Below are 20,594 nucleotides of genomic sequence, written 5' to 3'. Positions count from 1 at the left end.
AACGCAGCACAGGTCAGCCAAATATATTGGCCTGACAGTACTTGTGTACTTTTGCTCAAGTAGAACTTGAACTTTTACCTGTAAATGAGATGCAATAATAAGTACTTTTTCTGATGTAGTAAATCTGAAGACTTCCTTTACCCCTGACAATAACTAATCCTGGTGCTGTTATCTGCAGTATTTTTGCAAAGTTGGTTAAAAAACAAGAACAAACAACAAAGGAGTGGTTAATTGGTGTTAAGATCTTTTTTTTTTTATCAGTAATGTGGAGTATTTATGTCTGTAGGGGGCGTTCACAATATGTATACCCCCAAAATTTCCAACTTCCCGTGAAGGCATCACTGGCCATCACCAGTGGGCGTGTTGTCTTCACCAACATGTCGGAGTAGGAGTTTCTATCAAAACTTTGCACTTAAAATTTAGTGACTGTACACGTTTACTTGGTGCCAGCTGCTGGAGTATGGCGTGTTACCGGAACGTAGATGTAGTCGAGCCGTTTCCGAGTGGTTTAATTAGCCGATTTGTAATTTTACTAGTATTTCTAAGCACAAGCTTCCCGGTTTGTGACTCTGAAGGAATCAGTCCAGAGAGGTGTCTGATATGGGGTCCGGGGCTAAACCCGGACACCGTGTTACCAGTCCGCTACTTCTTTATTCAGGCAGTGAATTCAAAAGGAGAAAACCTGACTCTGTCTCCAGGTAAATGACCACCAACGCGACATTATTAGCTCACTAAAGTCCTGTTGCAGTATTTTTAAGCTAACCTTAAACTGTTTTTGCAGCATTCTTTTGTTATTACAACCCGGTGGCTAGCAAGCTACGTTTAAAGTTTTTGGGGGGCTAATGTTAACGAAAACGTGCACGAGCGGCCGAATATGCATAACTGTTACTTGCGTTAGCACTCAAACTGTTCATTGAAATGCTTTTTGAATGTGGTGCTCAGGAAAAGACACGTTTAAAGTGAAGATCGGCTCACTGGATAAGAATGAGTACCTCCGTATCCACGTCCCTCCACCTCTGGACAGAGGAGACGGCTCCTTCCTGTTGAGGTATCGGCTCTACAGCACTGCTCACAAGGGTCTGAAGATCCAGGTCTCTTACAGAGATGCTGCTGTGGCTAGCTCACCCTACACCATCCAAGGTTAGTCAGAAAACCTGTTGCATCACCTTCTGTCCTCAGATCCTTTACACGAAGGTGAAAAATCAATTTAATGGTGAGAAATCGGGATAAAAATGACGAATTGGTTTTACATGCAAAGTTTATCTCCAGAGTGCATTGCTCTTAATTATGATGCCAGTGTTTTGCACAAAAAATAAAGTCAGGATTGATAACAGAGCCAAGAGTGGCCACAAACTAAAGTCTCACCACTCCATGGGTAACCCACACAATGAATGATGAAGATAGATATGAAAGGGACCTCAAAATACTCATCCTAGAACTGCAGCATTTATACTTAAACTCTTCCATCACGAGTCACACTGTCTACTTCATGTTGTACTAATGGAAGACTGATGTTTACTGAAGCACAGGAAGGCGTAAAGACTTAAGAGCAGAGTGACTGTCAGAGCTATTAAAATTATTTTAAAAAGAATGCGGTAAATGTTAAATAGACTGGTTCATGCAATCACTTTTGTCTACACGTAAGTGCTTTTTATTTAACACTCACACTGCGATGAACACGCTGGAGAGCAGCTTTGGGTTTGGTATGTTGCCCAATTATACTTTGACATGCAGACTCAAGTAACCAGACGTTTCACCACCAACCTTAGATAACCTGCTCCACCTCCTCATTACAGCCAGCTCATATGTATAGAGCAGAAGAACACTAACTATAGCATTGGCATAAAGAAGTGTTGTCTTTGTGCTGCTTTGTAGTCACATTTGGGGGTGAGTGCACATACATACGCTAGATTTAACACAGCTTTACATCCAGTAACTTGTTTGTTTTTTTTTGGATTTATCAACATTGACAGACTTCATCGACTATTCCAGATATTTTGGGGTTTGTTTTTTTCAGTAAGTTGACAGTGACTCCTCATCTTCCACATTGCATTTATAAGTGTATCTAACCCTGATGGCTCATTCCCATGCTCAGGTCCAGTGCATCATGAATACTGTGACTGTCCTGAGCCCGATGCCTCCGTCTGGCAGAGCGTCATGCAGTGTCCCGCCGATGACCGACAGATTCTAGCTGACTTTAAGTCTTTTCCCACCATCGACCTGCAGCATCTCAGGCAGGAAGTGCCTCACAGATTCTCCAACAGAGGAGGGCTCATTCACTACGCCATCATCAACAACCACGTGTACCGGCGCACGCTGGGAAAATACACAGACTTCAAGATGTTCTCTGATGAAATTTTGCTATCATTGACGAGGAAGGTAGAGTTGTTCTGCTGTTTTTTCCATGCTATGCTGTTGCATATATATATATATATATATATATATATAAGTCTTTACAGTCACACAGCGATGTTCTGTTGCAGGTGAGGGTGCCTGATGTGGAGTTTTACATCAATGTGGGTGACTGGCCACTAGAGACGAAGACGTCGGCTGCTGTTCCGATCTTATCGTGGTGTGGCTCCACAGACACACGGGATATCGTCCTCCCTACCTATGAGGTCACACACTCCACCCTGGAGACACTGAGAGGGGTCACTAATGACCTCCTATCTGTCCAAGGGAATACAGGTAACTTTGATACTCCTGAGCAAAACAGCCCTCAGTTTATGTTATCATCATTCGTATATTTCTGCCTGTGCTACAAGTTGTTAAAACTTTGAGTTTGAAGGAAATTGCACTTAAACTGCAACTGGCAGGAGTAAATTATGTTGGGATGTACTTCTACACAGAGGTGTACTTTTTATTGATTTATTGCTTTTAATACTGTGTAGCAGTTTAAGACCTTTTATTGCTTTGAACTTGCCAGCGTTCAGCAAAAATAAAATAAAAAAGAAAGAAAGTGCTGCCTCTGCTGTATTTTCCCAAAATGTTCTCAAGAGCCATAAAGCACTACCTTTTTTTAAAAATCTACAGTGTGCAAGGTTTCCTGAACTACATAATCCAACTTAGTGGGCTGTTCTTCTTCAGGCAGTATAGAGGTTGAACTTGTTGTAGAAGTATGTATGTTTAGCTGCAGCTAGTTTAACGAAGATCCAAAAGATCCCAACCAAAGAATCCATCTGTGAGGGTGGTTGTCACGTTATGAAGGCAGTTTCTCCTTTGGTTTGTTTTTGTAACTGTCCACCAGAGGGCACCACAGTCCATAGACTCTATACCAGGGGAAGGCAACTGCAGACCTCGAGTGCAGGTGTCCTTCAGGTTTTAGATATCACCTTGAGTCAACACAGCTGAATCAAAAGTCATTACCAGGCCTCTGGAGAACTTCAAGACATGTTGAGGAGGTCTTTTAGCAATTTGAATCTGCAGTATTGGATCAAGGACACGTCTAAAACCAGCAGGGCACTTGAGGCCTGGAGTTGCCTACCCCTGCTCTATACACTATATGAACAAAACCTACACATTACACCTACAGGAGCTGCTGAGCCATGTCATCAGCCTCCCAGAGCACGCTTTCTGTTTTGATGTTGATTCCAGAGGTGATTTAGGACTGTGGAGTTTTTGAGTTTGCAACACTTCTTTGTAAAAATATCACAAGGCTGTTGCAGTGGGACTGAAAACAGATGAATTCAAAGATTTAGAGGTGTGAGCCAATACGTTTGTCCATGTGATGAATGATAGATATAAGATGGCACTTCTTTCTGCTCACAACATTCCCAATGTCGGCCGACAGATTAGATTTTTGGAGTCAGAAGCCGTTTTCATCTAAAGTCACTGTTTTTTCTAAATTGCACATTCTGCTCTTGTTTGTTAACATTTTAAAGATAGAAATGACAAGGAAGTGTTTTTTTTAATGGATTTCATACATCTATTGACTCAGATTTAACTTTCAGGAAATCTGAGTAAAGTTATATAATATAATATATGAAGCAGTCAACACCTTTAGGAGAAATATGGTTATGATCTGTGAATTTGTATGTAAACGTAGACATTTCTTCCCACTCGGTAATATATACTTCCATCAGGGCCTCCGTGGGTGAATAAAACTGAGCGGGCGTTTTTCCGGGGTCGGGACAGTCGAGAGGAGCGTCTTCAGCTTGTATCACTGTCCAAAAAAACCCCAGAGCTCCTTGATGCCGGCATCACTGCGTGGTTCTTCTTTAGAGACCAGGAGAAACACGTTGGCAAAGCATCACTTGTTGGATTCTTTGACTTCTTTAAGGTAAGGAAGCTTAAAATAGTCTTTTCTTTAATAAATATAATTATAAATATATACATCCATACGTTACTCACTTCACTACAATGATTTAGTTTAGCTCCTTGATGCCTCGTCTTTATGAATAGATTTAATACATCCATAACGTGTGTATGCAACTCGTGCCACCTTGTCTTCCTCTTGCAGTACAAATATCAGGTGAACATTGATGGAACAGTGGCAGCGTACCGGTTTCCTTACCTGATGCTCGGGAACAGTCTGGTTCTGAAACAGGACTCTCAGTACTATGAACATTTCTACAGCCACCTGAAGGCAGGAACACATTACATTCCTGTGAAGAGAAACCTGTCGGACCTTCTGGAGAAGATCAGATGGGCTAAAGAGAACGACGCTGAAGCACAAGAGATCGCCAGAGCAGGCCAGGCAGCGGCCAGAGAGCTGCTGCAGCCCAGCAGGCTGTACTGTTACTACTACAAAGTGCTGCACATGTATTCAGAGCGACAGACGGGACAGCCGACACGACACGCAGACATGGAGCTGGTGCCTCAGCTGGATGACCACACTGCTGCCTGCAAATGTGAGCGTAAAAGCTACAAAGAAGTAACGGACGGGAAGGATGAACTATGACGGGCTCCGGCTTTAGTCTTTAAGCACTCGAGTCTCTTTTTCTGTGTGAAAACATTCCTGATATCTAAAGAGTGAAGATGATAACGTAATGTTCCTGATGCCTAAGGGCATATGAATGTTCAGCATTCCACTTTAATTTTGGACAGTAGAGGGATTTTATGATAAAACCATAGCGGTCAGAAATTTTGAGATCGATCTCAAAAACAATCTGTGATCACGTGAGCATTAATGTTTTAAAATGTGTTTTATGTTGTTGTTGTGGGAGTTTTTTTTTTTTTTTTTATACCTGTTTAGTAATGGAGGAACTTGGATGAGTGTAAATGTGCCTTTAAATTGGATACTTGTGTGCTTTATCTAAACTAAAAACTTTGTCTTAAAATATTTAACAAGTGCAGATTTTTTTATGTTGTTGTGCATACAGCTGTCACTGCAGTTTCGAGTAGTTATTACTCTGTTGAATCACTAAACTACATTAGTAATTGAGTGGGCAGCGTGGTGGTGCGGTGGTTAGCACCATCGCCACACAGTAAGAAGGTCTGGGTTTGAATCTACCGGCCAGCTAAGGCCCTGTGATTCTCCCTGGGTGCTCCAGCTTGTTCTCGTAGTCCAAAGACCTGCATGTTATGATAATTGGTGATTCTTAATTGGCTGTAGTTGTGACTGGTTGGCTGCCTCTCACCCTGTGACCACTGGAATGGGCTCCAGCCGCACTGCAACCCATAACTGGATGAGGGGAAGAGAATAAATGGATCTGTGGAACATGTTAGTGGTCTCCTTTGATAACATTTTGAGTGGGTAAGTACATCTACTGTGTCCGCCCCTTTCTGTAGCTTAACCACTGGTCAAGCTGTACTAAGCTCTAACACCAGGATTGAAAACATGACTCTGAAGTTGTTGTAATACCTAATAGGAGTTTATTTGCATGTCACTTATCAAAATCAGCGTTATAAAATGCTTTCCAAAAACAGCATTAAAAAGGTAAAAGTTAAAATGAGATGAAAAGAGAGAACTCCAAACAATAATGAATGAAATAATAGTTAATAATAGAATTAAGAGAAAAGAGGTAAGATGAGGGGGGGAAAGTAGAACCACATGCAGAAAGCACCACCAAAGAAGTGAAACAGATTTTCAGGAAGCGCTAAGTGGAGTTCCTCGGGCAGGTTGTTCCAAACGGCAAACATACAGTTACCCATTGGCCACTTTGTTGGGTACACCTGTTAACTGCTTGCTAAGACAAATATCTAATCAGCCAATCACACGGCAGCAGCTGATTGCTGTAAGGCATGTAGACATGGTGAAGACGACCTGCTGAAGTTCAAACCGAGCATCAGAATGGGGAAGAGCGGCGTAGTTGTTGGTGTCAGAAGGGCTGGTCTGAGTATTTCTGTTCAGCTCGAATACCTTTTATATTGTTACAAATGGATTAGGTTTCAATTTCTTATATGTTTATGATATAATTCTTTTTTATATATCATATATAAGAGTCTGATATATTTATAGAATGCAGACCTGTTTTTGTGGTGTTGTGACCTTTGACCTCTTCGATACAACATAACTACGTTGCTCAGCGTGCTCGTCTTACTGTGATTCAGCTGAATTTAATCATGACAGTGATGGGTTCACCTTTATTTTTGGTCATAATTGCCTGCATCATTCCTAAAGGCGTATGGAGATACCTCAAACCTTTAAAGAAGTTCTCGATCAGAGCTCTGTCGATCCTGCATTTTCCTTTGGCCGCCTCAAAATTATTGCTGAGGACGCCGTAGATATTCACCTTGTCGGTTTTTTTCCCAAAAAACAAGAAGAGAGCGTAGCAGTCCTTGCCGATGGAGGTGCAGAAGTTCACCATTCTCTCGTACATGTTATTGTTGCTGGACTCCATCTGGGCCATCTGGATGGATTCACTGCAGGTGTCCATAGAGACCTTCTGTTCAGCCTCCTCCCTTTCAGACAGGTGCAGGACCTGCACGACAATCTGGAACTTGGGGTTCTTGGTCGGCCTCTCCAGCACTGCCCAAACCCAGTCAGCACCCAGGAGGACGCGCTGCTCAGGAGTCATGACTGTGCAGTTAAGGGTATCCTGCAGGTCGACCTCAACACTCCGAGTGATGTAGGTCATCAGGAAGACCTGTTAAAGCGTGAGATATTTCAGTAACTTCTCTAAAGCAAAATGTCTTGGTTATTGATGACGTATTTTGTTCAATAAGTGTTGCTACCTGAGTGAGCACCTCAGGACTCGGGCGTAACTTGTCCTCTGGATCCTTGAAGGTGAGGTACTCTTGGGTTCTGGCTGTAGCAGCAGAGATGCAGTTGCTGAAAAGATGTATGAACTCGTTGGGCCTGGGGACATTGCGCCTCTTTAGTGTAGCAAAGATGCTCGGTTGGGGGGATATATTATGATAAAAGGATGGTTGCCTGGATTGGCCACATTTGAAACAGGAAAACACGTTTCTCAGTGGGTTAGATGTAGGTTTGCTGAATTTTGCACCCATGGTCGACGGATGATGGGCAGCAGATCACAAGCTGGTCTCCCTGATACACTGGAAAGATAATGGTCAGATTTTGGCGTAAAATTTAAGCTGAAATGCACATACTGGTGCAAAAACATACTCAGATTTTCACATCAGTCCTAAATATAGATGAAAACAACCCCAGTTAAAAAAAATTAAAAATATCAGAGTTGGTCATTTGAGAAAAAATGAGCCAACATTACATGTGGAAAATTCCAAAAACTGCAGTTCCTCCAATGACCACTTGAGGCTGACTCCTAAAGCAAATCATCCCTCAGAGACTCTTCTATGGATAGTTTCCCTCAGATTTTTTTTTTTTTTAAATAAAATATTTCACATGAATACTTGAGTTAGTGGCATGGTCACTCTGACAGCTGTCCGGACACATGCAGCTGGATCCAGTTGGAGTCTGCTAGGCTTCGGTTCTATTCATTAGAATCCTCAAAAACGACCTCACGACTGTGTCTGTCAGTGCCTTCTAGTTCATAACAAAGACTGCTAGTGTTAGCCAATAACTTAGCACTCTTCTCTCTTCCAAATATGGTCCTCAAACCAGTGAATGACGTCACAGCAGCTACGTCCATCCATTACCTTTAGGACAGTGTTGGTTTTGTGAAAAACCAGCCCTGGAGAAAGTGCAGGCTTCCTAAGTTTAAACTTAGATTTAGTTGCATATTTTTTTCTAAACAGAGGTCAAATGTTAACCTTTTACAGATGTGTAACAATGGATGGTTTTCTCAGTAAACAGACAACCCATATTTTGGATCCATTTGCTTAAATTGGTTTTCTTTACCTACTTTTATGAATTCTGAGGTCATATATACAGAGAAATGAAGAAATTTTAAAGGCTTCACAACCGTTTAAGCACTGCTGTGTGACTGCTATCACTTTATATTTAAATCAGTTGCATTTTTGAGGAGCAAAAGAACCCACTGTCTGTTCTGCTTTTGTCCCAGTACATGGAATTAGTGTCACTGTTCATTTATTTGAGAGCATAATTGACTCTGACACTACTTTCCACATTAAATATTGATCAGTTTCTGGTCCACCAGCACATAAACAGAAAGAGCATTGTCAATCAGTACAGATACTCACCAGGACTGGTCTGGGAGCTTCCACAGTTCCAAATACACTACATTTCCTTTCTTCTTCTCCCTCGTCCTGCTGAGATACACAGTCTGTGTGAGTGTTTTATGGTTGTTTGTGTCCTGATGTGTAGAGAACTTCCAGCAGAATACTGAGAATTTTCTGCTGAAGCAGAGTTTCCGCTGACAGTGGCAGCAAGGGTGTGGTGTTTGCATCTTGTCAAATTTTAGGTAAGTCAACAAAAGACTCATCTTACCAGTTAGCTTGGTGCAGCAGCTTGAGGACTGGGGTGAGCCTGAAGGGGTTGGCGGGTAAACAAAATGTGTAACTGTCTGCTTTTAGAAAGAAGCAGCAATGAGGACAGGTAGGCTGGGACAGCAACTTATAGTGTGGAGGCTCTCAAGGTCAGTTTAGGAAATGATAAAAGTTTCACAGGTGGAGAAATCCCAGATTTGACCAGTAGAGGTTAATGTAGGACTACAAAATCCTACAAAACTGTTTAGAGGACCCAGTCTTATCATTTTTCTTTGATTTTTGTCAACCGAATATCACAAACTACTGTCCTACTGTTCCAGACTTCTACCATATATTTGGATGTGCTTTAAAAAGTTACTTGTAAAAGTAAATTTAGTAAAGTGTTCACATCACAGCTGGAGAGGGTTAAATGAACCATAGTAAATCCTGGTGTTAGTTTTGTGATCATGTTAAAATAGCTGAATAGCCATAGAAATTAAAGCCACAGAAACATAAATTTATATGATGTTTCAGAGCAAAGTCCAGGTTTTGGCCACTTTTAGTATGCTGAAAACACTGTGGGATTAAATTCTTTTACAAGCAACCAGACTTCTCTTTCCTGTGCACAATCTTTGATTTCTACCCGTAAACTTATTCCCTTGAGTTAGGGAATGAAATTAAATTCATGATGGGTGTCCTCTTTAGCCAAACTGCAAAGCTGGATGTAGTATCCAAATGTTCAGGATTAATGGAGTCAAACAACAATAATTTAATATTTTGTCCATCTAATTTATATTGTAGTAAATTAAAAAAGTTATGTTTCATGATTGCAATAATGCAGCTTGTTCGTTTTCATTAAATTTTAATTATATAGCTCCTGTTCACAAAAGTATGGGTCTTGAGGTATTTAGCTTAACCCCACGATCAGACAACACACAACTCACTTAGAGCAAGCTCTGAGTGAAGGTGGGGAAAAAGAACTTCCTTTTAACAGGAAGAGACCTTCAGCAGGACCAAGCTCAGGGAGGGGTAGTGCTCTATCATGGCCAGTACTACTTTGAGGCAAAAGAGGAGTTTCAACAATTTTTTGTTCCATACAGTCATTTAGGAAGCATTGGTAGTTCTTGTAACTTCTTTATTTCAACATATGATATGTAGCATCTTTCTCTGCAGAACAATAGAATGACAATGTCGAGGAACCAGCTCCTTCTTCTTTGGCTGCTCTGCTCTTAAAAATGGCTTCAACACCATTTTTGATGGAATGTCCAGTTTGTCCATTCTAAACTGCATGTTCACTGCTTTGCACAGTCCTCCCCAATGAAATACCAGCACAGTATTTACAGTACACAGTGGTCAGTATGCTCATTAAAAGCTACATTGCATAGGGAATTAAGGAAAGCAGTAACAAAAAAAAGTGTATAAATAACTGTTCAATTCAGCACATTAGAAAATAAAAATAAGACCTTTGATTGTTGTCAAAATGTGTAGGTCCGTTTGTGTTTCCCAGTCCTCTGTGCAGGAGTTAACTTGAGGTATCAGGGGCTAGTAGAAGTAAATACAAGGAGCTCCACGCTGCAGTGTTAGCTTGAGGGCTGAGGTACAATTCAGCTGTGAGACAGGTCGCTACAGGTCTTTGTGGTTGATTGACAGCCTACAGCTTAGGGTCATCGTCCTTCAAACTAGCGCCGTCTGTGAACGCCTCATCTCCTTCCGCAGCTCATCTCGGCTGAGCAGATACTGGGGGCAGAGCATCATGGGAGTGGCAATGGGTTAGAGAGATTAGAAGTTAGTGTTTGCTTCTGAGCTGGGGTCAGTATACTTTACTGAAATGAGAACATCAGATCCGATGTGAGATTGTTTTATGACATGTCACAAAGGAGAAGCATAGGTGGAATTTATAAAATGAAGATGCCCAACATGAAGATGAATCTGTAGGAAATCCTCAGACATGGCTACCTTGAATGTGTGACACTAACTCACCTTAGCAAATATGAACATTATTAATGTTTGTAAAAAGACTGTGCTTTTCATTCTATGACATCTTAAAAGGTCTGCTGTGAAAAAAAGTATGCCTTGGTTATCGTCTCTCTGCTCTCTAGTGCCATGGAAGCTTGTTGATTCTAATTACTGTGATTATTTCAAATAATAAATCTGAGGTTTAAATTCGCCCTTCCTTGTTCTGATGTAACTCCTGCAGATTCTTGGACTTAAAATTTAACTTCAAATAATAAAAAGATATGAATAATGCTCAAATTTCTTTTTTTACCAAGATCTTCACTGATGTACTGACGCTGCAAACGTGTTATCAAACATCTCAGACTTCAGTTACTGTCATGATTTTCTTGACTTGAACGAACAGAACAAATGCTAAAGAACCAAGCCTGGCATCTGGATGATAGCCGCAAGTAATAAAGAAGCAAGTACCAGCGAGCAGGTTTCACACTAGCAGCATTGCTTTAATTTGTACACAGACACAAGACGTGGTGTTTTAATGGCATTTCCATCTGAGTATCTGCAGTTTTCCATCTGAGTGACTCAAACTTCTCTTACAGCAGACTACAAGCAGATTCCCAGTGAGCGAATCAGCTGCGCAAGTCATTAGGCAGCAGCTTGTGTGTGTTGGCGCTTACTGTGAGGTTGTTGATGCTTTCAGAAAGAGCTTCTATTTGCAAAATGGTACCCTCTGTGGTCGCCATCTGCAACACACACGCACACACACAGATTCCTTATAAACTCATTACAACTCACAATTACAGGCTTACTATCATCAAAACAATATGTTTCTTAAACCTTTTAAAATTACCGTAGAAAGATATGAAAACGTGCAACAGATCACTGATAATGAGGATTGTACCTGCAGCTGAGTCATAGTCAAACATGCACTTCCCATGTCACCTTTAACAGGGTTACCATGGTGATGATCATCAGCCATCTTGGCTCAGACCGCTCAGCCGAAGGGGGGAAACGTGGCGTCATAAACAGCAATGACAGCCACTGTGATGGTGAGAATGGAGATGATGATGATGATGATGATGGAAGCAGGTTAGTGCTTGATGTAGGTTATTAAGGCATGCTGCTGCTCGTGGCTCCGCACAGCAGCGTAGTCTGTTACTTTATCTTACAGAAATACAGAATATGCTTCCTGAGGAATTCAGTGTTTTCCACATGAAGTCACCTAACTCTTAGTTTGCGAGTTCAATCACATTAACAAGCAGCATGCTTTGACATTGGCAGGGTAGCCGGGTCACTGTTGTTGCTGTCTTGATGTCACTGAGCTATTCTCCAGTCAGTCTCTTGTTCCCGCGGTGAACAGATTCCAACTCTACCACCTTGGACTGCTGGTAAAGGTAATCCCTGTTCTAAACTGGCAAACTGCTGTCAACTGGAAGTTGAAGCAGAGGGACAGCTGGTTCTGGTTACTAACCTGAACTTACTGCAGTTATATGCAGCAAGCCAGAAATGCCAAATATCACTTTGTGAACTGATGATGTTACAGAGCAGAACAAGAGCTGGAGTCACTACATGCGGTAAATTTTGAGTCCTTACATAGAATGAGAAATTGACTTTAATGGCAACAATTTATGGCTCTTATAAGTTAAGACAGCATGAATGTTCCTCCTTTTGCACGTGCAATCTACCTCTGTGGGAAACACTGAAAATGTCCAGTACAGGCCCCTATAACGATGTACAACTAAAAACTAAATAAATAAAGGACATTGAACATTTTACACATCTGCTTCTACTCTGATCATCAGAAAGAACGAATCAACTTTGCTCATGTCGGATTTTGTTTATTAAATGATTTGATAAACCACACGTTAGCTTCCTTTCTTTGCTATAAAAATACTATTACAGTCAAATATGAAAAATAACGGTACAAAAATCACCACCTCAAGTTTCAAGCAAAACATGCTATTTTATGATTTTCTCTGCAATGATATAAATAAAATCCCTCCATTATTTTATGTCAATATTGCACAAGTTCATCTCGACCATGTAACAGAACTGCATTCAACCTGGTTAGAAAAATCAAAGGTCACACATAAAAAATAATCTACTGGTGGTGCACACATGTTGGCTTAATACTGTACAAGAAGACATGTCTGTATATGCTGTATGGATTACAGGAAGTGATGTCACAGGAATCCAGAGAGAGGCTGTGTTCTCTCGTGATGAGTTAGAGTCATGGCACAGGTTTGAGGCTGAGGTTGGGTTAGTTAGGCATCTGACCGGAGCTGAAATCAAAATACTTGAATTGTGCTCGTCTCAGGACTCCCTGCAGCGTGACAAGCAGCTGACTGAGAAACAATCTCTAAATGTAAGGCACAGGGTCGGGCTGATGGGCGGGGCTTAAAGAAGCATATCAGGGGATGGACTGAGGTATTATGGGCTGCAAGCAAAGGAAGCAGAGTAGTAGCAGAGATAGCTGAATGGCTAATAGACAGGATGACAACAGTCATCCGTGTTGTTGGCGTTACAGTTGTTGCCATGGAGATGGGTCGGCTCCGCTATCTTCTAGCCCCACCTGGTCCCTGGAGCGGTCGGGCTCTCGGTCTAGGATGGGGCTCAGGCCTCTGAAGCCAGTGTAGGGCCGCATCTGCACCCCGTTCACTGCAGACTGTCCCGACTGAGGCGAGGAGGACTCGATGGGGCAGACATAGTCTGTAGATTCATCCGGCCGTCTCCTCCTGAGGTGAGTCAAGTTAGAGAAGCCCAACTTCTTCGGCTGCAGTGAAACAGGAACAAAAGCATCGTCATGCTGTCACGCTTCAACAAAGCAACAGTGACTGCTGAGAAGACTTTTAATGTTAGAACAATGTGACTAATGATAGGCTCTACAACAAGAAGCAACACGTTTAAAGCGTGCCGATCACTACTCCTACATCAACAATGTCAATAAGAATGATTACCCAACTCACTGATGTGATTTTCTTTACTGATTTGCCATCATTAACAGCTGCAGGCAACTAAATCTTTGATAAAACTGCACGTCGCGTGTCAAGCATCAAACCACAAACAGATGTTGTGACTAGCAGCTGAACTTTATGGAAGATGCAGCCGCCTGTTGAGGACTATATGGAGACCAAAACAGAGCTAAAAGGAGATTCCTTAGATGTTGTAGATTAAATGTTATTGTTACAAGTTATTCAGATGCAAACTGGAGATCTTAACACCAACACTACAAAGGGGTGGACTCCCAGTCCTATGCACAAAAACTACAGCAAGGACAAACAACTCTGAGAGCTTCCTTGATCAGATTTAAATCAGGTAATAGGGTTTTTGGTTCCCTGGTTCTTTTGATCACACCTTGGAAACTTGAGATGCACTGAATTTCTTGAATACTTGTAATTCAACTGATACACTGCACTGGTATTACTGCCAAGTGAAAAGACCAGAGCAGCATGAAAGGGAAGCTGGCATTGCAGTGGGCTGCAAAGGAGCTTGCAGCTAAAACGCTATTTCTGAAATGCAGGCTGACACTGAGATCAAAACGATGCTGTGCTCAGTTTTGTTCCATTTCCTGTAATCACATCTGTATGGATTTCCCTAACATCTGCTCTTTTTTGTGTTTAGTAGATGTGAATGAGGGACACCGGGCAGCGACACACAACAACATTCATCAAATGTGTCCTCTAACATCTGTGATATCGTCACAAAGCACTGCTGGATTTTACTTCATAGCTGGCTCATCTTGAGGGGAAAATCTAACATAACAATAACAATTTCGTTTTGGGATTTTTTTCCCATCCACAGTATTATGTACCTCCACATAAACATCCGCATACATATTTCCTGCATTAGATGTAGCTTAAGAAATTTAAGATCTAAGTGTCCAAGATCATAAGTGGATCAAATGCAAGCGTAAATTCTCTTATGATGAATTATTCTTCTATTATTACTTAATTATTTTCTTCAAGAGGCACTTTGAGCTGACGCTGTGGCTGATTGCTGAGTCTTAAAGATGTGAGGAGCAGCAGAGCAGTTCTCACTGGCTTAAACTTTTGGAAGAGCTTAAACCGAGCTGACACACTGAGGTCTCACCGTGGATTAAGGCGCTTTTCTCACACTTGCAGGGAGAGGGAAGGTGTTAACTGGTCTCTTATGATGCCTTATTTTACCTACTGCCTGTGCTACTCTCAGCTTTATAATTGAGTCTTTTCTTATATTTTCTTACCTTGACTTTAGCGGTGATGCTGAGTGGGGAGTATCCTGTCGCCTCAGTGTACTCCCTCTTCTCCTGCTGAGCCTGTGCTCCTACTAGGTTGTTGAAGTTGGTGGTTAAGTGGCGCCTCAGCAGAGTTTTCTGAGGAGGGATGTTCAGCAGCATGGCCAGGCTATCAGAGTTAAACCGAGGCTCCAGCATCTATTTGAGGAGAAATTATGTCAGATGCTTTTTAAATTCTTGTTTTCCATTTTGCTCCAGATGCCGGCTGCTTTTATGTACTCACTACCAGCCCTCCATGCACGCCGCTGCCCCTCAGGTTTGGGGCATACTCTGCAAGGTCCACAGATCTCAACCACTCCATGACTCGGTGGTTAGACCACTGGACAACCTCACTGGGAGTGAACTGGCTCTGTAACACACACAAATGAATGTATTTTTTGTTCTAGTTTGACTTTTTAACAGTTTCCCAGCCTTACAAAGTGATGTTTTCTGGCAAATTTTGTTTGCATGAACTGATTAAACAAATACAAACCAACATAGTTATATAAACTGTACTCAGTCTGCATGTGCAAATGTGGCACAAGTGGATGTCCCATTCTGACCACCAACATGTGCATCTGTGAGCAGGAATCTATGAACTTAGCTAACTCTGATGTGACACCATGTGATGCCACACACACATACAGGTAGTCAGAACAAGGACTTCCACAAGCGATGACCTTGAACGGGTGATCGAGTTTTTGACTTTCATGGATGGAGTCTTTATGAAAAATGCGTGAGGTACAAATACAATGTACAAAAAGAACTTACAAAGAAGAAGACAGTGGATCTGATTTGAAGTTTTAATTTAAGAGTTCACTCACTAATGGCTCTTTTGCCATCTTTGTACTTTGCCGTATAAATGAGTTAACAATACCTCATTGCCGGGCCTGCGTTTGAGGCAGTTGGGATTGAATTTGTTGACATGGAGAACATGAATGGCACACTTGATGCTGAGGTGGTGCAGCTGGCTGGTCACTTTAAGGAATAATAAGTCGTTCTAACATGGAGAGCAGAGACAGATACAAGAAGGGAAACATGTCATACATCCCTTTTATTTTTGGGCAACTGAAAGCTCATTCCCCCCATATGGTAACGCTGATTTAACTTCACATGAATTGATTAGTTACAAACTCACCACAGTGAGATACTGCAGCATCTGCCCATCCACTCTTCCTTCATTAAACTGGTCTTTGTACTGAGGAAGGCCAATATCATCAAGCCAACCTGGAACAAAGAACATAACTGTTTTCTCGGAGATTTTCCCATATGTGTGTCTGTGCGTATGTGAGAGAAAGAATCCTTTACATACGGGTAACCCAGAGGTAATCGAGCTCTGCAGATTTTTCAGGCTGTTTGCTACTGATCGCTTTGATGGACAACTGAAGCTTCTTCCTGTGGAGTGGATTCTTCATGGCCATCTCCTGTGGACAAAGAGAAACGATTGGCTTTTTCCTCCTGTTACAGTTTAGTCAAGTCAACCAGATTTAAAAGCAACATTGGTCAAAGTGCTGTACTACCAAAAAAGAAAAACACTCTTTCGAATATCAAAATTAATAAAATCTTACAAATAAATAAAAGCAAATGTTGAGGCTTAGATTAAAAGCCAGTGTTTTGAATGGATTTTAAAACATTTCCAGTGTTGATTAGGTTCTGATGTGAACAGGTAAACCACAGTTTAAAAGCGACAGCAAGGGTCCTGTCGTAAAGGTCCTTCATGATTTTATGTGGCTAGGCAGCGATGTTCTGGAGCAGCTGCAGATGTGAAATCAAAGACTTGCTTACACTCAACTATTGCAGTAGTCGCCAAGTAGTATGGCAAAATGCTACAACTCCCATGCCATCAAGAGTGGGGAGAAGGTCTGAACAACAGAACCTCTGCTATCTCTTCGTAAAGTCTAATGACATCCATTTTTAGCGTGTACGATCATCAAAGGTTGTAGCATTACTGTAGCATCAGTGCATCGTCTGCATAGTGAAGTGCTGTAATGAACGGCGGACCTTTTTTTTTTGTAATCGACCCTCATAGTCGAATGTGGAATGATGCTGAAATAACTCCAATAACAGGCAAAACATGAAAGAGTTTTCCAAATTCTCCAAAGTCTCCTATCTGTGAAATTATTGTTTAAAAATATTTTAGTATACATTCATCGAACAAGTGAAAAATCCCTGGTCAGATCATGGGAGGAGACGCAAATCCCTTTAGGTTCTCGTCAGGAAAAGCATCCAACATAAAACAAATCTGCCAAATATAACTTGCAGAGCTGCTGCAACAGCAGCAACCATCCATTCGCTCATCCTTTTCAGGGTGGTGGGGGGGTGCTGGAGCCTATCTCAGCTGTCATAGGGCGAGATATACCCTGGTTGCCAGTCTGTCTCGGGGCTAGCACACAGGGACACCATTTGCTCTCACATTTACTCCTGTGTTTTGGACTGTGGGAGGAAACCACGCACAGGGAGAACATGCAAACTCCACACAGAAAGATGGTGGAATTGAACTCAGGACCTTCTTGCTGTGAGGCAACAGTGCCTATGACGTGCCACCGTGCTGCCCGTGCTGCAGCAACCCTTTGTGAATAAAGCAACAGCTTGAAGTAGCTTCTTCTACTGCAAAAGTGGTTAAATTGGCAGATAATGTGGACCACCCATAAATTAGTAAACCTGCAAAATATTAATTCAATCATTGATGAAATGACTGACAATCTGACCATCCATCCATCCATCCATCTTCTTCCGCTTATCCGTGGCCGGATCGCGGGGGCAGGAGCCTAAGCAGAGAAGCCCAGACCTTCCTCTCCCCAGCCACCTCCTCTAGCTTGCCTGGGGGAACATCAAGGTATTCCCAGTACACCCAGGGGGTGCCCAGGAGGCATACTTGTCAGATGCCCGAACCACCTCAACTGGCTCCTTTGGATGTGGAGGAGCAGCAGCTCTACTCTGAGCCCCTCCCGGATGGCTGAACTTCTCGCCCTATCTTTCAATCTGACTATCTGATGGTAATTTCATTGAATTTAAATGATTAAACTAACCTTTTAGTAATAAAAGCCATTCAAGTTCTGGTTGCACCTAAATTTAAAGAAATACTGCAAGCCGCATACCATAAAGGACAAACCTGAAAAGTATATTCAAAGACCCACTTTCTATTAAAAAGATGAAGAATTTAATGAAGAACAACTTAAAGAAAAATAACAAAATGGTCAAAAACCATGTTAAACACAGTAGATAAATAAACAAACAGTTGTGTACTCCTAGCAGAAGGATATATAAGGTCAGGTATTTAAAAAGAAAAACAGAAACTCCTGATACGGCGATCCAAGGTTTGACAGTTTCCATGGATCCCAGTATCAATATAGATTAACCTGAAGAAAGAAACAGAACTGATCAAAATGATCTGGATGAGACGCAGAGAAAGGTTGGAGGTGGAGATGAGGTGTATGATGTGACAGTGTTGAAGGCGAAACTAAAGAGCTGGTTGAAAGGCAGAGGCAGGCGTTACTAAAGACCAAACAAACAGACAGACGGCAACAATGATCAGACAGGTAGAAATTGAAAATATGTGACACGCTGTATGGAAAACCAACACAGTGTGATTGTTTGTGCCGGTTGTCTTAGAAGCATCACTTTAGGAACCACACTCTATAAAGCAGTGATGTGTGCGTTTGAGTGTGTATACCTTCTCTAGGTCTTGTGGCGCGGCTGATAGCAGAGTCTGACCGCTGGTGACCCACTGGCGAGCGAGGATGCTGTACTGACCTAGTCCAATGTCTTCAATCCAGTCACACACCTGCTCTGTGTTCCACTTAGAAAATGGTGTCTTCAGATCTCTGCATAGGAACAAAACACCAAAAAGTGAACCGTGCACCTAATCACTCCTATTCACTTTATTAATATAGATATTTTATTAATTAATATACCGTGTTTTCCCTGGACGGGCCAATCGAGGTCCAGCTGTAGCTCTGAATCCTCCCCTCTTGAAGTCTCCTAGCTCTGGGTCATGAACTTGGACAGGACTACCCGACTGACTGCGACGGATCCTTGCAGACAGAAATGAGAACATGAGTATAAATATAAAAAGGTTAGGACACCAAACATGCTGTTAAGTGTGTGCTCTGTATATCCTTAAAACATACTTCCCCCAGAGTTTCCTAATCCCTCTGTGACCCTTCCTGTTCTCTGGTGAGACAGGAGACTGCTGTCCAGAGTCCACTCCAGAGGACAGCGGGGACTGGTCTGATGGAAAGCACTCCTCCAGCTTCTCTGAATGCTCTGCCACAGGAAAAAAAACAATGAGGAGGGGAATCACTGCAGGAACCTGAGGGGAGCTCTGGGATCCAGAGTATCTGTGTTTCCTGCTATGGACCAGAACAACATGAACATCTGCTGCTACAAATTAAATCACACATACGGGAGATTGTTCTGTTTGGAAAATTGACCGTCTCACATTGAGATTTTTCATACATGCAATAATAAACCACTCTTTGTACAGCACTACACCTTTTATGTGCACCAGACAAACAGTTTGAAATTCCCAGTAAGGTCCTCTATTTCTGATCACAATATTAAAGCTCCTACTCATACCTATAGTCACTGTTCTGGAATTACTTTCCTGGCTACTTCTACAGCTGGTACTATGACAGGATTACTAATGGGACCAATAGGTCATAGACTTTGTGTTTAAGCAAATATTCTTTACTAAAACCTACTACAAATAGTCAAAGGACAACTGAGATTTAGGATTACTCTAAAGAAATCCCAAAACACAGCACAAACACTACACATCCAAAGACAACACAAAAGTAACCAAGTGACCACAAAGACACAAGAGAACAATTGCAAAAATAAGGCTCTATACACAAAAACAGAATTTCACTACAAAAGAGACACGAATTTGTGTCTGAGAGAGAGACAGGACTACCTTAGAGAAGACAAATAACCATAAAGATTTGCATCCCAAAGTGACCGCAGAGATGCTAAATTGCTGCAAGAAAGGCTTTAAACAAGGCTAGAAACAAATCTGAGATGTCTGCAAAAAACATCAAAAAACACAAAGAAACAGGAAGATGCACAGAGCAGCTGGAAAAAAGACACCAAAGGAAAACAGCTACTAAGTGACACAAAGACATAATCGTTAGAAAAAGACTCAAAACTACAGTTTGTGTGTCTTTCTCCTATGTTGGAGTGCTTACTGTGTCAGAATTCACATGTGGCTGTTAAACTGTCCAATATTTGACAGTGCTACATAAAATGATGCAGATAACCTATTTAGCCCCAGAAACAGACAAGCTGGCAAATTCTCCTCAATAGGTTTGTAAGACCCCTACACTTAGGGGTGAAATGATATACCCACCAGCATCATAGAGGTCATGTTTTCCAGGAGATCCTGATGCAGAAGAGGTTAGTTAAGTGAGAAGGATGCAAGCAGAAAAAAAGCAGAAGGCATTATTAGTCAAAGCGTCTTTATCGCCGAAATAAATGCTGAATACATGTTTGATTGCAAAGCAGAGCTGTTGACGGTTAAGTCTTTAGAAGTACTCTAAATTACTGCTTCAAGCCCATTACTCTAAATATCTGTCTCAGTTAATATGCGCTGACCTCTGAATATGCATGCTAGTCCATGCTACATCTATCCATCCTATCTGCCACTCAGCGGTAGGATCAA

General features: G+C 41.8%; 3 protein-coding genes across 10 annotated transcripts in view; 1 reads left to right on the top strand and 2 right to left on the bottom strand.

Annotated features, from left to right (window-relative positions):
- Positions 1–323: 323 nt before the first annotated feature.
- Positions 324–4,900, top strand: poglut3 (protein O-glucosyltransferase 3). Its single transcript, XM_005928382.3, has 6 exons — positions 324–698; positions 943–1,140; positions 2,096–2,379; positions 2,484–2,688; positions 4,083–4,279; positions 4,460–4,900. Exons 1-6 carry the CDS (start codon positions 461–463, stop codon positions 4,898–4,900), a joined length of 1,563 nt encoding a protein of 520 aa, XP_005928444.1. The 5' UTR covers positions 324–460.
- A 1,588-nt stretch (positions 4,901–6,488) lies between these two features.
- Positions 6,489–7,392, bottom strand: rep15 (RAB15 effector protein). Its single transcript, XM_014335529.2, has 2 exons — positions 7,117–7,392; positions 6,489–7,028 (listed from the first exon to the last, which is right to left on the bottom strand). Exons 1-2 carry the CDS (start codon positions 7,390–7,392, stop codon positions 6,489–6,491), a joined length of 816 nt encoding a protein of 271 aa, XP_014191015.1.
- ppfibp2b (PPFIA binding protein 2b) overlaps positions 7,339–20,594 on the bottom strand; it is a 98,964-nt gene continuing 85,708 nt past the window's right edge. For 6 of the 8 annotated variants that reach the window (XM_042223471.1, XM_042223474.1, XM_042223475.1 and 3 more), the window contains 12 exons: positions 19,066–19,201; positions 18,850–18,969; positions 18,609–18,759; positions 16,248–16,359; positions 16,074–16,162; positions 15,813–15,935; positions 15,180–15,305; positions 14,906–15,094; positions 13,256–13,456; positions 11,361–11,426; positions 8,506–8,574; positions 7,339–7,440 (listed from right to left, as the gene is read on the bottom strand). In XM_042223471.1, coding sequence (XP_042079405.1) covers positions 7,417–7,440; positions 8,506–8,574; positions 11,361–11,426; positions 13,256–13,456; positions 14,906–15,094; positions 15,180–15,305; positions 15,813–15,935; positions 16,074–16,162; positions 16,248–16,359; positions 18,609–18,759; positions 18,850–18,969; positions 19,066–19,201 — 1,406 coding nt within the window. In that variant the 3' untranslated portion in view covers positions 7,339–7,416. Of the gene's footprint in view, positions 7,441–8,505; positions 8,575–9,771; positions 10,468–11,360; positions 11,427–13,255; positions 13,457–14,905; positions 15,095–15,179; positions 15,306–15,812; positions 15,936–16,073; positions 16,163–16,247; positions 16,360–18,608; positions 18,760–18,849; positions 18,970–19,065; positions 19,202–20,594 lie in introns of those variants that run through there. The other 2 variants (XM_042223472.1, XM_042223473.1) reach the window with 2 other exon arrangements.

The sequence above is a fragment of the Haplochromis burtoni genome, unplaced genomic scaffold (genome assembly GCF_018398535.1).
Source record: "Haplochromis burtoni strain Fernald_Lab_line unplaced genomic scaffold, NCSU_Asbu1 Contig_112, whole genome shotgun sequence".
NCBI lineage: Eukaryota > Metazoa > Chordata > Actinopteri > Cichliformes > Cichlidae > Haplochromis > Haplochromis burtoni.
This window is presented reverse-complemented; position numbering and strand designations above follow the sequence as displayed.